General features: G+C 26.7%; 1 protein-coding gene across 3 annotated transcripts in view; it reads right to left on the bottom strand.

The window, feature by feature from the left end:
- Positions 1 to 17,560, bottom strand: part of LOC105850306 (uncharacterized) — a 110,571-nt gene that overhangs the window by 82,895 nt on the left and 10,116 nt on the right. For 2 of the 3 annotated variants that reach the window (XM_065817390.1, XM_065817392.1), the window contains exon 1: positions 17,217 to 17,314. In XM_065817390.1, coding sequence (XP_065673462.1) covers positions 17,217 to 17,243 — 27 coding nt within the window. In that variant the 5' untranslated portion in view covers positions 17,244 to 17,314. Of the gene's footprint in view, positions 1 to 17,216; positions 17,315 to 17,560 lie in introns of those variants that run through there. The other variant, XM_065817391.1, reaches the window with a different exon arrangement.

Here is a 17,560-nt window from a genome sequence, read left to right as displayed (position 1 = left end):
GATTCTCGTCCAAATTTTATCATTACACTTGCACCGTCGCCGGTTGAACCAGCTATATGTTTTTTAAAATTAATATTATATGTGTTTAAATGTTGTTCTATATAAAGCATTCGCTTATATATAAAAACATTCGATTAGAAAAAATTTAAGTTATGACGTTAATTCTTTTAGTGTGTATTCGGACATACATGGAAACATACATAAACTTGAATATTCTCAAAACATCAAAAAAGCTTTGGCCAAGTTCAACTTTAAGTTAGATTTACAAACCCTACTACTATATTTTTCTAGAAAAGGTAGAGATTCAGCTCGACCACGCACCGCTGCCTACGAAACAAGACAAAACATTCAAACCATGAGACTCGCCGAGCCTTAAACCGGGTATCGGATCCGGGTATTTACCCACCGACTCGCCGAGTCCGAGTCCGGGTACCCGGAACCGAAAAACCCTAAGAAAGATTAAAAGCTCTGAGAAAGATTAATTAAGTGAAGGGTTGATTCTGCTTGGCACTGATGAATCATTACCGGTGCATAGTAGCACCGGTGATGATTCATCTCCACTTCGTAAGAAAAAGTAATGTAAATAAGAATGATCAAACCAATCTCAACAAAAAATATATACTCACATATGAAGACGTGGAAAAGAAAAGCGCGATCGTAAATTATATTTCTTTTTTACATGAAATCGTTTGCTTAAATTGGACAACAAACCCATACAAGTTGTGGTCAGCAAGTGCAAAACATTATTCTAACAGAACTTGCTAGAAAAAATTATTATTTGCCGGTGGCATTGTGCAAAGTAAATGGTTTTTTTGAAAGTATGTATATTTCATGACGAATTCGCGATCATTTGCTATTATCAAACGATGATAATGTTTATATCATAACCTACCACCTTAGATCAAACATGCAAAAAACTAAAAGAAGTAGTTACATGTAATGAGTTTTTATGCGTTTTTTTTTCCGTTACATTCTGGTATACGGTATTCGTCCGAATAGTTTGCGATATGGGGCCGAATACAGAATAGTCAAAAAAAGTAGCCGGATATGCCGAATACTAAATAGTCACCGTTTATTCGTGACATTTTTAGTGTATATGTCCCTAGAAATTTTAGTATAATTTGTTGATTAAACTACCTTTTTTTTTAAGTTTAATAAAATTATTTGTTTAACTTATAACTTTTGTAAAATTTAAATTATAAAAATATAAAATTTTAGTACATTTCTATTTCAGTATAATAAAAAATCCAATCAAAAAAAAATTATATATTAGAAGACTTTGATCTCAATTGCTTTGAATATCACGTTAGAAATAAAATTAAAATGTTTTATAATGCTTTATTTGAAATTGGCTCCATTACTCTAATTAATAAACCAACTAGAATCACTTAATCAACAGCATCTCTTTAGATAATATAATAACCAATGATTTATTTAATAAAACTATTCAAAAAGGCATAATTAAAAACGATATCTTAGATCATTTTCCGATTTTCCTCTCGATTATCTTTACTACATTGGGAACATATTAATATTCTAGATGATATAAACTTAGTCTAAAACACTTTTTTTTTTAAACATTCTTCGAGATAAACGAATCAAATTTCCCTTAAACCAAAAAACAATAAATCATCATAGATTACCAAGGAACTAAGAAAATCTTCAAAAATTAAACAAAAATTATAAATAAAATATTTAAAAATAAAATCAGTGGAAAGTTAAACTGTTTATAAAAATTATGCTAAAGCCTTTTAGCGGCAAAGAAAAAATCTTAAATATAAATACTATAATACTAATAATAACATATAAATACTAATTCCCTAGAAAATTATAAACTAGGTTTTAAACGCACTATTAAACCACCAAACCACCAAAACTATTAAAATAAACAAAGAGTTCTTGGTTAATCAAGAAAAAATAGCTGCTGAGCTAAATTTTGTATCTGTTGGCCTTAACCTTAAACCTTAGTTTAACCAAATTTAGTTAAAAAAATTTAACTAACTGATGATTTTTTTAAAATATCTTTCTTTTCCTCTAACATCACATCTTAACTCCTTTGAGCTAACTTTTGATGAATTTGAATGTGCTTTTAAAATGCTCCAAATTAACAAAGCCGTTTGCGAAGATGATATCAATAAAAACATTGTTATTAATTCTTATGATTTCTTAAAAAAATCTTGTTTTTAGGATTTTTTCATGTCATCAGACAAGGAATTTTTCCCAATAAATTAAAAGTAGCGAAGGTTATACCAATATTTATAGGAGGAAAATTAAAATTAGCAATTACCATCCTATATCTATTCTTTCCGTTTTCCCAAAAGTTTTAGAAATATTTTTTATAGTGGAATATATAACCGCTTATTGAATAATAACCTTATATAACAACCAATATGGTTTCATAAAAAAAACGATAATTCTATGGAACATGCAGTTATTCAGTTTTCAAGAAGTATAGTCAAATCGTTTTACATTTTAATTAGAGTTTGTAGCAATTGATACCATAGATCATAAAATTCTTAGGAAGGGAGTTTTAGCATTTGATACCATAAATCATGAAACTCTGATTGACAAATTATGCAATAACTGGTAATGTTCTAAAATGGATTACAAACTGGTTAAGCAATCGCGAGTAATTTTTCTGCGTTGATTCAAATTTGCATAGAATGATACAACATATGGAGTACCCCAGACATTACCCCAGACCCCACGTATTATTCCAGGGATCAACATTAGGACCCTTACTATTTTAGTACTATACCATTTTATTTACTATTATAATTTCTATATATTTATATAAAAATTGTAAAAAAGAACAGAAAAAAAAAATTCCTGAATAAAGTGTAAGGTGTAAAGAGCAGAAGAAAAGGAAAAAAAATACATTCCTCTGTATTAACTGCATACTCATACTAAAATAATACTTGATGGTTAATAAATACATATTTATAATATTAGCGTAATTTCGGCTTTTATGGAAACGTTTTTTTTAGTCAAAATCTGTGCCTTGTTTTTTTAAGTCTGTTTTGCGTTCGTGCTATGCTAACGCGTTGAGTTTTTTACAAAATGTTTTCAAATTCAGAGGCTTATTTATGCACCTTCCACTTATCTTTGAGACCTGAATTATTTTTTCATACGTATAACATTTTGTATAAATACTATCCATCAGCTGCTAGATCACTTGGGTCACTAGACATAATTTATTAACTTTTTTTCTGTTAACAAGTTATGTTTTTAAATTTAAGATTATTGAAGAAAATGTTAACAAGTTATGCTTTGTAAATTTAAGATTATTGAAGAAAATGTTAACAAGTTATGTTTTTAAATTTAAGATTATTGAAGAAAATGTTAACAAGTTATGTTTTTAAATTTAAGATTATTGAAGAAAATGTTAACAAGTTATGTTTTTAAATTTAAGATTATTGAAGAAAATGTTAACAAGTTATGTTTTTAAATTTAAGATTATTGAAGAAAATGTTAACAAGTTATGTTTTTAAATTTAAGATTATTGAAGAAAATGTTAACAAGTTATGTTTTTAAATTTAAGATTATTGAAGAAAATGCGCTTCACTTTGTTGCATCATAATACTTTGCAATTAAACACATCATTTTAAAACAAAACTTGGCTAAGAGAACTTCTAGGTGTTTAAGAAAATTACATTATACAAAAAAATCGTTATTTAATTTGATTATAAAACTAGTGAAGTGGAAACTAGTGGAGTGGAAAAAACAATAAGTTTAAGCCTAAGAAATTAGAAAAGTTAAACTTATTTAGGAATAATAATTATTAAAAAAATCATTTTTAAAAAAATACACCTTATCTTCAATTGGACCAATTAGGAAAAAAAAATTTCTTTAGATTTGACCTATGTGAGCTTAATTTTATAAAACTATTGCTTGGAAATTCTAAAATTTTTACGTCTTCTAATTTTATTGAAACGCAAGAACATTAAAAAGGTGGGGCTTTTTTTCTATATATTGTTTCAAGAACATTTTAATAAAACTAAGCTCAAATGGGTCAAGTCTAAAGAATTTTTTTCTCCTTTTTAGTCCCATTGAGAAAAAGAAGTCTATTTCTAAAGAAGATTTTTTAAATAATTATTGCTTTTTACTTTTAAGTCCAACTAAAGAAAAGGTGATTTTAAAAATGATTTTTTTTTAACAATTATTATTTAGAATTTAATAACAACTTAGATATTATATAAAAAGAAGAATGGTTGAACTTTTTTTTGTGGTTTTTTGTTTCCAGTAGCTAACATTTTTATTGACTTTACTGTTGTTAAAACTTTGTTGTTAATCTTTCAGCCAAGGTATGTCGATTGATTTTTAAAAACTGTTTGCAACTGTTAATAAACAGTTTCTTATCACCTGTAAAATTTCATCCAAAAATATGGATGCTCAAATGCACTTCTTGGATGCTCAAGCTGGATATATTTTTTTGGCAAAACGAACTCTAATTGAACCGGGGGGAGGGGCACATGTTTTTGTTATAACATTGTTTATATTGTTATTACATATGTAATAAAAGCAAAACACAATATTAATTTACTGCTAGATGTTTTATGATATATGATACATAACATATATTATAAGACAAAATTAAAAATTATTCAACAATAAAATATTGTTATCTAGCAGTAAATAAATACTGTGTTTTATATAAATATAGTTTATATAAAATACTTATTATTCGTTGTCTTAAAAAATTAATGATAGAATAATTTCTAAAATTACCTTTTTCAATTTAAGTTTTTTTTTAATTCAGATGAAAGTTTTTTTTTTTTTTTTTGTTCAAAGTTATGGTTTTTTTTTTAATGTTATGGGACCCAAAAAAAGTGTTTTTTTAATGTGAAGCTAAAAAGTATTTAATTTTTACTTTGCATTACCTTCATAAATAAACATTGATCGAGCAACAGACAGCACTACAGGTTACAGGAATGGGCATTTTTACATTCACAAACAATGATGACAATGATGACATGATTGACAATTCAAAAAACTACTAAACTAGCTGCAGAGCTATATTATATAGCAGAGAAAATGATCGCAAACTTAGACAATAAACTTTTCAAGGTCTGCGGACTCAAAACATTTAATTAAATTTTGTAATGAGCCTTTTTTTAATGTTAATTCTTTATCTTTAACAGCAAGTTTATTACAAACTGTTTAAAGTAATTCAGTGTACACTTTTGCATATTTTTTAGTCTCATCTCCTGCTGAGATCTCCTGCTGAGATCTCCTGCTGAGATCTCCTGCTGAGATCTCCTGCTGAGATGCTTTAGTAGTCTCAACTCCTTATGATATGCTTTAACTTCATTAACTAATGAACCTTCGACATAAAATAAACATATTTCTCGAGAAAAATTGAGTAAAGAAAAAAAATCTTAACTGTCGGTTTGCTTATTTGTCTTTTCAGTTAGCTAGCTCTTCCAGATAACACCGGAGCAAGTTACAATTAGTAAAAACTAATTATAACTTGCTTTAGTCAAACAGCGTGTTTTATGAGTTCAAAAATGTTAAACGAAAAGAAAAAATCATCAAAGCTTTAAAGACAAAAATTAGCGTATTCGTATTTTAAAGGCTACTAAAAAAGACATTAAAGATAATTGAAAAGCAAATGCTAAAACAAATAAAACTTAAATACAATGCAAATAGCAGAGTGATATGTTTCTGATAGAAGAGGATAAGATTACAAACTTGAAAATTTTAAAAGATGAAAATAAAATATTCACTTGTGAACTTGTCATAATATCAGAGCTGCAATCACCAGAATATCGAAAAACAATCATTTTACTATAAGGTTTAATGCTACAACACTAGAAGGTGTTCACATTAATAGCTTCCGCTTGAAATCCAAAGGAAACAAAAACACTTGGCAAAATTTTTATTGTCTTATTGAGTTGATTAGAATCATAAATTTCAATAGAGTTAAAACTATTTTTTAGTTTTTAGCTCCTGCAGAACAAACCAGTTGTAGAAGTTTGTTAGTCACTTATTTTATTTTAAATTTTTTTTTTATAAACGGGTTAATAAAAGATTTTTGTAATTTTACTAAAGTTACTATAATTTTTCAGATTCTTAGTTGACGCCGTCTTCACCTCTACCATCTAGTGCCAACAACAGTTGCAAAACTGTTTTTGCACCAGAGTTTTTTTTCAATTTTTTGTTCATTTTTGTTTCTGATTATTTAATTTAGATTTGCTATTTATAAAACATAGGCTTGTCAAGGAGTGATTTTATTTTTTTGCGTATGTGGACCTAGAGTGGAGACAAAGATACCTATTTTAAAATTTCAGCATTCTAGTGCCTTAAGGGACGGCAGAAAAGGTGGTAAAAGAAGAGACAGAAAAACAAACATATTTCTTATTCCTAAAACATTTCTTTCTACTGATACTAAATGGTATGCATTTAGATATGAAAATAAACTGATTTGACAATGATATTGGGTGGGATTGGGGCAACCATTGCTGCTTGATGACAAATAAACTTCTGCCCACCTAACCCCAAGGTATCTTAATCATATTTAATGATGACATATGATGGCATAAATATATTTAATGATGGAATAATGATGGCATAAATATATTTAAAAATTTAAAGGAAAAATTCAAACTTTTATTAAAAAATTGATGTTTCTTTAAAAAAGAAACAGATTTTGAATATTCTAGAGAATGTTGTTGATGCCCTTCTAACACCCCAACACGTCTTTTATATGCACTTATTCTTTTATCCTTTCATATATACTTAAATCTTTCTTTTGATACCAAGATGTAAGAGTTTTAATTAAAATTGACAAAGACTTGACATTAAAAAAACTCAAAATTTAATCAATAGTTCTTCAACAAATCCATTAATCAAAAGTTTTGTACTTAAAACGCTATATCGTTTTGTAGAATTATTTAATTTTAATACTTTTCACCTTTAAATTACTATTTTTAAGCTCTTCCCAATTGTGTATGACATTTTAGCATTTGATTATTTTAAAAATTTAATGTCACTTACCTTATATTATTTACGTAATCCATATATATGTCATATACATTTTGACATTTTTTTGTGTATTTATAAAAAATGACAGAAATTCTATGTTCTAAAATGCTTCTTTTTTTATTCTATTAGAATAATATTTGTTTGTTTGTGTCTTTAAATAAATAAGCTATAAATTGGTGCTATTGAAACATTCAGTCAGAAGGTAAAAGATAATATTTCTTATATTAAGTTCAAAAATATGGTGTTTATCAAAAGATTAAGCTAAGTAGTTTTATTTTTAATAAAATATATTTAAAATGCATAACTTGGATAATTAATTTACACCATTAACCAATATTTAAACAATATTCCCAAATATATGGAAAAAGAGCTTTTTCAAAGACGATGCATTATTGCAGCATGCTAGGTATGTAATTATATATTTATTTTTGGTACGTAAGATTTAAGGTACGTGGTAATAACTAATTAAATAATGATAATGGCTAAAGAAAATCCATTTCTTCATGCTAAAAAGCTTACTGTGCTGTAAAGCACAGTTTGGTTTTTAGCATCTAAGTTTAACAGGAAACATTTTTCATTTTCTTCAGTCATTACTTTTATATGCAAATAACTAACTTATGGAATCTTCAAATAATGCAATCTTAAAACATATATCAAGTTTTACAGTTTTTTTTAATTGAAAATTGCTTTGCGGCAACATCTACTTAATTTTGATTTAGATAATTTATATAATTTATATAAGTTATATAATTTATATAAATTATATAAATTATATAATTTATATAATTTATATAATTTGTATAATTTATATAATTTATGTAATTTATATAATTTATATAATTTATATAATTTTTTTGCCGTTAAAAAAAGCTCTTTTGTTTATTATTTAGTATTTAAATTATTTTTATCAATATGTCTACGTAGCCGAAGTGGTTAGTGTTCTTAAGTGTATTGCCTTGGTTTAAATTCTACCGCACTGGCACCTTTTTTTTTTTTTTTTTTTTAATTTTCGATTTTTTAAAATGCAAAACAAATCATTTTTGAAGTTTTATAGATATAATATAAATAACATATATAAAGATAATATAACAAATAAAAAGGGGAAGTTTTCAAAAAACTAAAAATTTCTAAAAACATTAAAACGCTGCTCAGTGTATTGCTTTATACAAGCTAGGTGGGCAAAAATATTTAGTTCTGCAATTAGATTTCTAAGAAGGTAATTAATAATATTTTGGTGTTTTATTGATTAGTTACGCATTTTTTGATTTTATTTTTAAGTTTTTATTATGTAAGTATTTTTATATTTTTAAGAACTTTTAAATTTTAGCAATGAAAAAAGTTAAATAGGTAATAAAAATAAATTCTTTAACACATAAGTTATGTAATAAAAGTTTGCCAAAAATAGAAATAAAAAAATATATAGTTATAATTCAGCTGATAACGCAAAACAAAAAAACATTTTCTTAACAATTATCATCAGATGAATCATTGTTATTTTCACTATGCGAAGAATCGGACCCTAAATAATATTCATCACCACACAGAATTGTATTTCTATTTACCTATGGTGGTATTACAGGTGGGGCAACTAAATTCAAAACTTCTAATTGTAAAATATTTCTTTTCTTACTTGATATTTCTCTGTCTAAGTTGATGACAGGATTTGTCGTTACAAAAAGCATATTGAGCAAATTTGTATTTTTAGAAATACGTTAGCTTTTTCTTGTATGCTGCGCACGGAATTGAGGAGAATTTTTTTGCGGGTATCTTGAAACTCTTCCGATAGCTATCGGATCGGAAGTAGGCATGTTTTTACAGCTTCAGTGTTATTTACAAGTTTTTTGTGCACAGTAACATGAGTATAGTACCACGAGTATAGATTGAAATAAAGAGTTTTAGTTTTAGTACAAAGTTATTTATAATAAATGATATCACAGCCAGAGAAAAGTATTCTTAATAAAATACTGAAATATTTATGGAGACTGACGACTAAACCCATACCCTCACCGCTCAACTCTGGCTTCATAAACAACCAAGTAGTTGCATTCCCAATATTTGTATTCCCTAAGCCAGGTTTTGGTTTATCTACAATAAGACACATGGTTTTTAAATTTTTGTTTGATATCGCCGAGTCTTATAGATGTTGAAATAAGTTGCTCATGCGCTGACAAATTTATTTAACCACTGATATCTTTTTTTTAAATCTAAACTTATATTTTTATCACTATTATCTTCGGAATCATCATCTTCATCCTCAAGTGATAACTTAAAAATTTTTTAATTGTCATCTTTTTATGTGGAATTATTTCACAAACTTTTTTTTTCAGATAAAAATCCGACAAAAATTCCTTCACGCATTTCAAATATTTTTTTTTCCTCCTTTCTTATTATTTGCATCCAAATAATAAAAACTTTTATTATTTGGATCCAAATAAGTGGCGCATAATAAAAAATGAATTATTTTCTAATTCATATGAATCTTTGTAAATTTGTAAAGTTTCTAACAAATGCATTTTTAATAGCACGGTTAAATAGGTTTGACTTTTTTTTTTTTATTAGTTGCTTCTCAAGGTACTTTATACTTAAATGAATAAAAGAACATGTTCCATAAGTATCTCCCGAAAGTAAAACAATTACTTGATTGAAGCTTGCTAATGCATTTACCGTTTCGTTTAAGTAATTAATTTCATCTTCATTGAGCAAATATTTTCTGATATCTTTCTATTATTGCTTCGAATTAAAGATATCTTTTATGTGTAGAAGTGAAGTTTAAGCATTCTTTCTGCCATTAGAAACGTGCGCCAACGAGTTTTCACATTTTGAATCAAATAAAGGATCATTTTCACCTTCTTCAACTAAATCTATGACACGTTTTGCTACTAATTACAAAATATACCCCATCCAACTTATTGATTGAATGTTTAAATTAAATTTTAAAGAATTTATACAGTTGCGTACGTTAGTGGCGTTTCAGATACTACAGCGCAGGTAACTTAAAAGAGTAATTTCAACTTCGTATTTAAACAAAAAATAAGTTCTTTAAAAGCATTATTTCTACCAACATAAATGGAAGACAACAGGCAATATTGAATACTAAAAGACTTCATTCATTAAGATTGAAGTCTTTTAGTATTCATTGTTAAAAAGCCACTCATGTTTTTTGTTTTTTTTCGGCGTTATTATTTTGTGATCATGTCCAAGCAGGTAATCTAATATATTTTTCGATGTTTTACTTGAGTACCTTTTAGATCTGTTACTATTACATTCGTTGCATACCCATTTTTATTTTTCCTCTTCATTTGAATAATATTCATATGTAGTTTTAGTTGCTTCTGCAATGGACTGTCTACAAATTTCAATTCCTATTTGACCGAATGAAAAACGTAAAACAATTTCGTCATCACTATAGTTTAAAGGGTTTTGTTTTTCTAAGGTCTTTCTTTTTTTTTAACCTTTTCTTCAAATCGGATATTGAAGTGATGTGTTCAATAGGAGAAAACGTATTATTGTTTGACATAACTTAATAATTCAATTTCTTATAATAAGTTTATAGATATTATTTAGAAAAACTAATTTAGTATAAAACAGGAAACCATTACTTCGAGGTTTCAATTAAGACATTTCATAAAATTTGTTGTGTTGACATAAAAAAAATTATCACAATTAAATCAATTAGAGAAATTCATTAAAATCCATTAAAAACTTGAGTAATTTCAAATAATATTTATATTTTGTGACAATAAAGTGATAAAAATGTTTTGTTTGTACCTAGTACTTCCCTAGTTAAGATGCTGCTCTTTAGCTCCATGTTATGGAACTAAAGAGTAGAAAAATATAAATATAAGAATAGGCATATTAATGGATTGTGACTTAGCACTGTACATAAACTGTGATAAATATTTAACACTATTATCAATATTGGTTCATTCGGGGGAGGGGGAGGAGTCATTGAATGTTGGTATAATTTAACTAGGGAAGGTGAGTTTCTGTAAGTTTGACGTTGTTGACAAGGGGGAGGTAAAAATTGTCTAAAAATTGTTAACATAAATAATGGACAGGACTCTTTCCGTAATCAACTTACAGCAATTTGTAAAGGAAAATAAATAAATACTTGGCGAATTAACCACTTCACACCTAAGGGGGATGTCCATACATTAAGTCAACAAAGTAGGGGAGGGGGGGTTGAATTTTTTTGACATTTGTTGACAGGGGAGCGGGGGAGGTCAAGACAAGCTGACATCAGCAGTGTTACTTTTTCATAAATTTAGTTACTTAAAAAAAAAAAAATTTGGCAGCGTTTATAGTCCTGCGGTTGATGCGGCTCTTTAGCTCCATGCACAAATATTAATATAATATTGAAATAAAGACTTGGTAGATGATTTGAAAAAAGATTTGCAATAAAGATGTTGGTAACTCTTATAATAATATTTGTGCATGGTGCTAAAGAGGCGCATCTTGACAACTAATAAACCACACGAGGCTTGCAAGCCGCAGGTTGCCGACCCCTGGTAATAACGTTTAAATAATATAATGTAGACCATGCACTTACATAAATCTCTTTTGTTTGCACAGTAGACTAAAACTTTGTAAACTACAACTTTTGGCTCTTCTGTCTCATTAGATTGCTGACCCTTGGCTTATACCATTTGTTAAATGCATTTTTTGTTTTACTAAACTCTGTTAGAAATAATTGGCTTTTAGTGTAAAATTTAACTAGTTATAAAGTTAAAGTGAGGAGGAATGATGGAGGAGGATTGAAAGAGGAGGATTGATGAGGAGGATTGAAGGAGGAGGACTGAAGGAAGATGATTGAAGGAAGATGATTGAAGGAAGATGATTGAAGAAAGAGGATTGAAGAAGGAGGATTGGCACATTGAAGTGTTGCATTAATTTGAAATATGTTCTAATTTCAACTTGTAAATTGTATACATTTTTGTGAACACTCTAATTTTTATTTTTTTGTTTGGAGTAAGTTTTTGCAGTTATAAACTGGAAATATGTTCTTAAGTTTAAAGTTTAAAAACTTTTTTTCTATACTTTTTAACTTTTATTCACTTTTTTTTTTTTCAGAACAAGCATTTGTTATTTTAAATGGTTCTCTAAATAGCTCAGTCTTAATATCTATTTTATTTTAATTGTAAACTATTCTATTCAAAATATGGTTGCTGTTTTTATTCCATTTGAATTTTTTTTTTCTTGGAAGGAGAAGGGGTGGGGTAATTGAATATTGACGTAATATTTTAGGGGAGTCTCTGTTAATAGAGATAAAAAAAAAGTTGATAAAGATAAAAAAAACTAAAATTTGACAAAAATTTTATTCTTCTATCTTTTTAAATAACTTTTAAAATTATTAATTTAATTTAAGCAAAATCATTTAGTTGTTAACGACTTTTTATTTTTCAAAAGTAATCTATAAATTTTCTTTTAACATTTTATAATGGCTTTAACATTTATAACTTTTTATGGAAACAAGTATTAACATGTTGTATTTAATTTGTTATAAATGCAAACTTATTTCAATGGTTGTGATTCATTCCCCTGAAAAACGTAGCATGCGATTCTTTGAGCATATTTTATAATCTAGCTGATATCTTCTAGCCCAATAGTTGTAGTTATTCTTACAAGTTTTCACTAGCTAATTGGTAGCTTATATAACTGACGAGCTTGTGGCGCTGTCTTTATCACGAATGTTGCTAGCTATTCGATACCTTATTTAGCGGGTCAAACATCGTTAGTTATTTGCTAGTCGATTTCCCACCTGGACACATGTGTTAAAAAAAAACTACTTGCAACCAAAAAAATTGTTTAAAATATCATCAGCTGATGTACTTTTGCCCATACATGAGCATTTAGAATGCCTTCTATATGAACAGTTTTTTTTTCAAAGCTCCCGAGCAAACCATGTAAAACCTTATGGACCAAACGTTTACTTTCTTTTGAACCTATTGATGGTGAAGAAATTTAGATAAATGTTTGTACTGATTTATTATTGCTCTGTTCTTTAAGAATATTTAGCACTCTATTTGTAGAATACACTAACAGGATATGTATATAGGGATATATATATATATATATATATATATATATATATATATATATATATATATATATATATATATATATATATATATATATATATATATATATATATATATATATATATATATATATATATACATCCATACATAAATATATATATATCATGTTATATATATATATCATATATATATATATGTTTTCATTTACTACTACAATTCCATCAGGGCTTGTACCGAGCCGAAGCCGTTTTTGGTTAATGATAAATCCGCATCTCGTTACTGATATAGTTTTTATATTTTCATACTTTTTTATTGCGGTGTTCTCATTTATTTTACCCCAATTACAAGCTTTGTTGCAAAAAGATATATTTCCTGAGAAAAAACTTTTTTTCAGGAAAGATACCTTTATTTGCATCAGAAGATACAAGCGAAGTAAGTACTTTTAGACCAATATTAATACTCTAAGATATTTAAAAGAATAATGCATAATAGATTATATTTTTTTTTGTGGAAAAAAATAATTTTATTTACTCCCAACAGTTTGATTTTTTTTTAATCTATGTAAACAATCTCTGTATGGCATCAAAATGAATTTCAACTATAATGTTTGCTGAAGATAGCAACATTTTGATCTTCGAAAAATATATAAACGAGCTGTGTACAGAAATGAATTATGAATTAAAAAAATTTTTCTAAATATTTTTTTTTTTTTTTTTTTTTTTTTTTAACTTTTATTTCGGTGATTAAACAATATTACAACTTTTTATATAAAATAAATAACATCGTAAACATAAAAAACCTTTATAAAAAACGTTTTTAATCTTTTTAATTTATAATATATATATATATATATATAATGTTATAATCAGTCAGGGACTCAAAGAAGGTAAGGATGATGCGTTTATCATCACAACCTTTTCATAGAGCCCCTTTAGTCACTAAAAGTTCACCTTTAGAAAAAATAAAAAATTTAATAAAATTAAAACACATAAGAAGAAAAAAATAAAAAATAAATAAAAAGAAAAAACACAAAAAAATCTGAAAACAAATACTGTAAACAATAATATATATGTCAGGAATTAAGGAGATGCATTTTAGTTTGTTGTTTAAACAATGAAATGCTTTTTAGGTCTTTAATATTTTTATTTTGGAAATGATTCCATATTGATGGACCTCGGTTTGTAATTAGAAAATTTGTAATTTGCTTAAGCTATTTTTTTTTTGAGTTTTTGTATTTATGTTATTGTATTTATAAAAATACACTTATTGAAACATATACAAAACATATTTTCTCATCCAACTGGAAAATATGAAACTTTGATTTTAGATTTGCTCCTCTCTTAATAATTTCTGTTTGCTAAAATCAAGTCACCTTCTCAGTTCCCCCATTTATATAACGTTACTTACAAACGTTTGTAAGTGTAAACGACTTAATCATAAGTTGAGTTTACTGGCGGTAAGATCGTGTATAATATATGTAAAATATAAGAAAAATTTAAAATTTTATTTCAACAATTAGAAAGTCTTTTTTTCCTAATTTTTTTTTTGGCTATAAATATAAACATCAAGAGTGAAAAAACTTAAAAATCTTTTACGCTTTGGGGAGAATCTGAACCATCCTTAACGACACCGATGACAGCGCACCAAACCACTTAGCTATCGAAGATATGCGTTTAGAAGAACAGCAAACCATTTTATAAATCTCTTATAAGCTCTATGTATGTCTAAAGGTACGCAAGTTATTTTTTTTTAGAATAAATTTTTATGTTAAGATATATATACAAGGAAAAATTATAGAAAAGGTCGGTGTGGAATAGACTTATAAAGACGCGTATTTTTACGGGTCCGGTCAACTAGTCTAAATATTATTATTTTTGAAAACTTCAATTACTTTTTAAAATACATATAATAAAATGAGTCCTTTAAAGCATAAATATTTAGTTACTGATTTGTTCTAAATTTATTCAATGCAAGCTCTTTAGATAAATTCTTATTTTTTTAATATGTATAAATATACTTTGAATAATGCATTAGCAATAAATGTATGTATGTGTAAATATTTAAAGAAATATATGATGAATACATTTGTATACTTTTTTTTTTTTACATTTTATCACTATATAATGTAATTTTGTGTAATATTTTTGAGAATATATTTTTATATTTATGACGATTTAAAGAAGTTATTGATCACAAGATCATTGGTCCATTGCAAATTTTCCTTTTCACAGAGTAAGAGAAGTTTTTTTATTATTTATGTGTAATTACTTTGCAATTTTTTTTATTTGTTTGCATATTCACTGTTTACGAATCTTTTATTTTTAATCACAACGTCGTAATATTATGGAACAAAAAATAAATTTAAAGTTAAAAATAAGTAAGTAAATATATTCATATAAAATAAAATTAAAGGAGGTAGGTGAGGTTTAGGGATGGGTTGTTGAAAAGTCTTTGTTTTAGGAGGACTTAAGGACACCACATGCCCTTTTCTAAATCCAACACTATTGCACTATGCTAAACATAAGGTTTTTATAAACAAGAATGAATTTGTGCACATTTTTCGAGACTTTTGATAAAAAAGGATAATTTTTTTTAAAGTTTTTTAAATACCTTTTACATGGCTTACCCAGAGTTGTTAGTCCTTGGTCTTGGTCTTGACCTGGCCTTAAGGCCAAAAATTGAGGCCTTGGCCTTGGTCTTGGCCCTGAAACTGTTGGCGTTGGCCTTGAAAATTTTGGAGTTGGTCTTATTTGTTTCGGCCTTGGCTTTAAAAAAAACACATAATTTTCTAAATAATTGTGTTGAATTCTGCGCACAACCTTGGTCTGTTTTTTATAAAATGTGATTTTATTGTCACAGCACTTGCTACTTAGATTTTTGTTAACAATTAGCCTTAACGAAAGGCAAAAATTGAAGTCTTTGGTCTTGAAAATGCTTGCGTAGGGCTAGGCCTTGAAACTCTTAATTTTGACCTTGCCCTTAAAACTCTTGGCCTTGACCTTGGCCTTGACCTTGGCCTTGACCTTGGCCTTGACCTTGGCCTTGACCTTGGCCTTGGCATTGTTAACAACTCTGGGCTTACTTTAAGGGCATACCCCTTAAGTTTTTGCAGAAAGTTGGTAATTTTACGAAACCGATTTAAGAAGATGCTCCTAAGTTTTTTTATTTTAAGCTGATGTTGTATATTAAAAAATTCATATCTTTTAAATGCAAAAAATAGAAGTGGAAAACAAACCATTTTAAATAAGCAAAAAACTCAATTTATTTTGAACTTTTTCCAAAAATTTTTAAAAAAATACCTGGATAAGTAAAAAATTTTAAATTTTGGAATTCCAAACACCTCCCACACTTCTAAATGCTACACCAATAAATGAGACTTTTTTTAAAGAAGCCTTTTAGATTACTTTTAGTTTTCACTTTAATTTCTTTTGAATTATTAGTTTTAGTTTTATATTATAACATGTTTTTATAATAACAGTACTATCTTATTTTATTTATTAGTTTTACGCTGTTCGTTTTTGCTAATAATTCTTTTTTAACAATTGAAGTTCTAATGGTAAAAATGGTAATGACAGGAAATAATTTAACTGCTTCTAAAAATAGAATAAAATCAAATTATTAGTATTAAAAAGTTTGAAATAATATAAAAAATAAGACGAAGCAAATAAAAATAGAAATAGCAATAATGCGCTCAGTTTTGTTTATTCTTATTTTATTGTATTTAAGTTTTTATTTCTGAGCATTTTTTCTTTTAGAGTAAAATAGTTTATTTAGTTTTAATGGTCTTAGTGACTAGATTTGCTCAATTACTTTTTATATATAATAAATGTAAAAATTTCATTCAATACGAATATATAGAAGTATAAACTATGATTATTATTGGGGCAAAGGAGAAATTGCAAAAAAGTGTCTTTAAAAAATGGAGAAATATTTTTTTTTACGGACCACTTTTTACGCTTTTTTTTTTTTACGGGACCAATATACATCAGAGTTTAATACTCTTATAAGACCAAGTATTTCTGTGTTCAACTGAAAAAATTAGAATTTTTAAATGAATTATACGCTACATTATTTAAACTAATGTTTTTGACTGATTTTAACTTTTACAGTTACTTTAACTCACAATACCAAGTACGGCTTTTATACAAAAAAAAAGAATTAAACTTGTTAAAATATAATCTTTCAAAGTCTTACCAAAATGATTATCCATAAAAAATACATCACATTTATTCTTTTTCAACTAAATAAACAACGATTGCAATTACTTCTTTTAAAGTAAAACACATTGTCACATATATTATTATTATTAATAAAACAATGTTACATATTAAACGCTCAACACTTTTTAATAATTAATTCTATTTAAAATGATAATAAATATTTCATTACTTATTGCCACAAGTTTATTGTTATTATGAAAGAAATATTTTAAACTAATAATTAGATAAAATGTAAATTGTTTTATTAAAAATACCCAATTCAATATTATTATACTGAATTTTTTTATTATTATTTCCATTTGCCATATACTATATTCA

This window comes from Hydra vulgaris, chromosome 14 (assembly GCF_038396675.1).
Source record: "Hydra vulgaris chromosome 14, alternate assembly HydraT2T_AEP".
Taxonomy (NCBI): domain Eukaryota; kingdom Metazoa; phylum Cnidaria; class Hydrozoa; order Anthoathecata; family Hydridae; genus Hydra; species Hydra vulgaris.
This window is presented reverse-complemented; position numbering and strand designations above follow the sequence as displayed.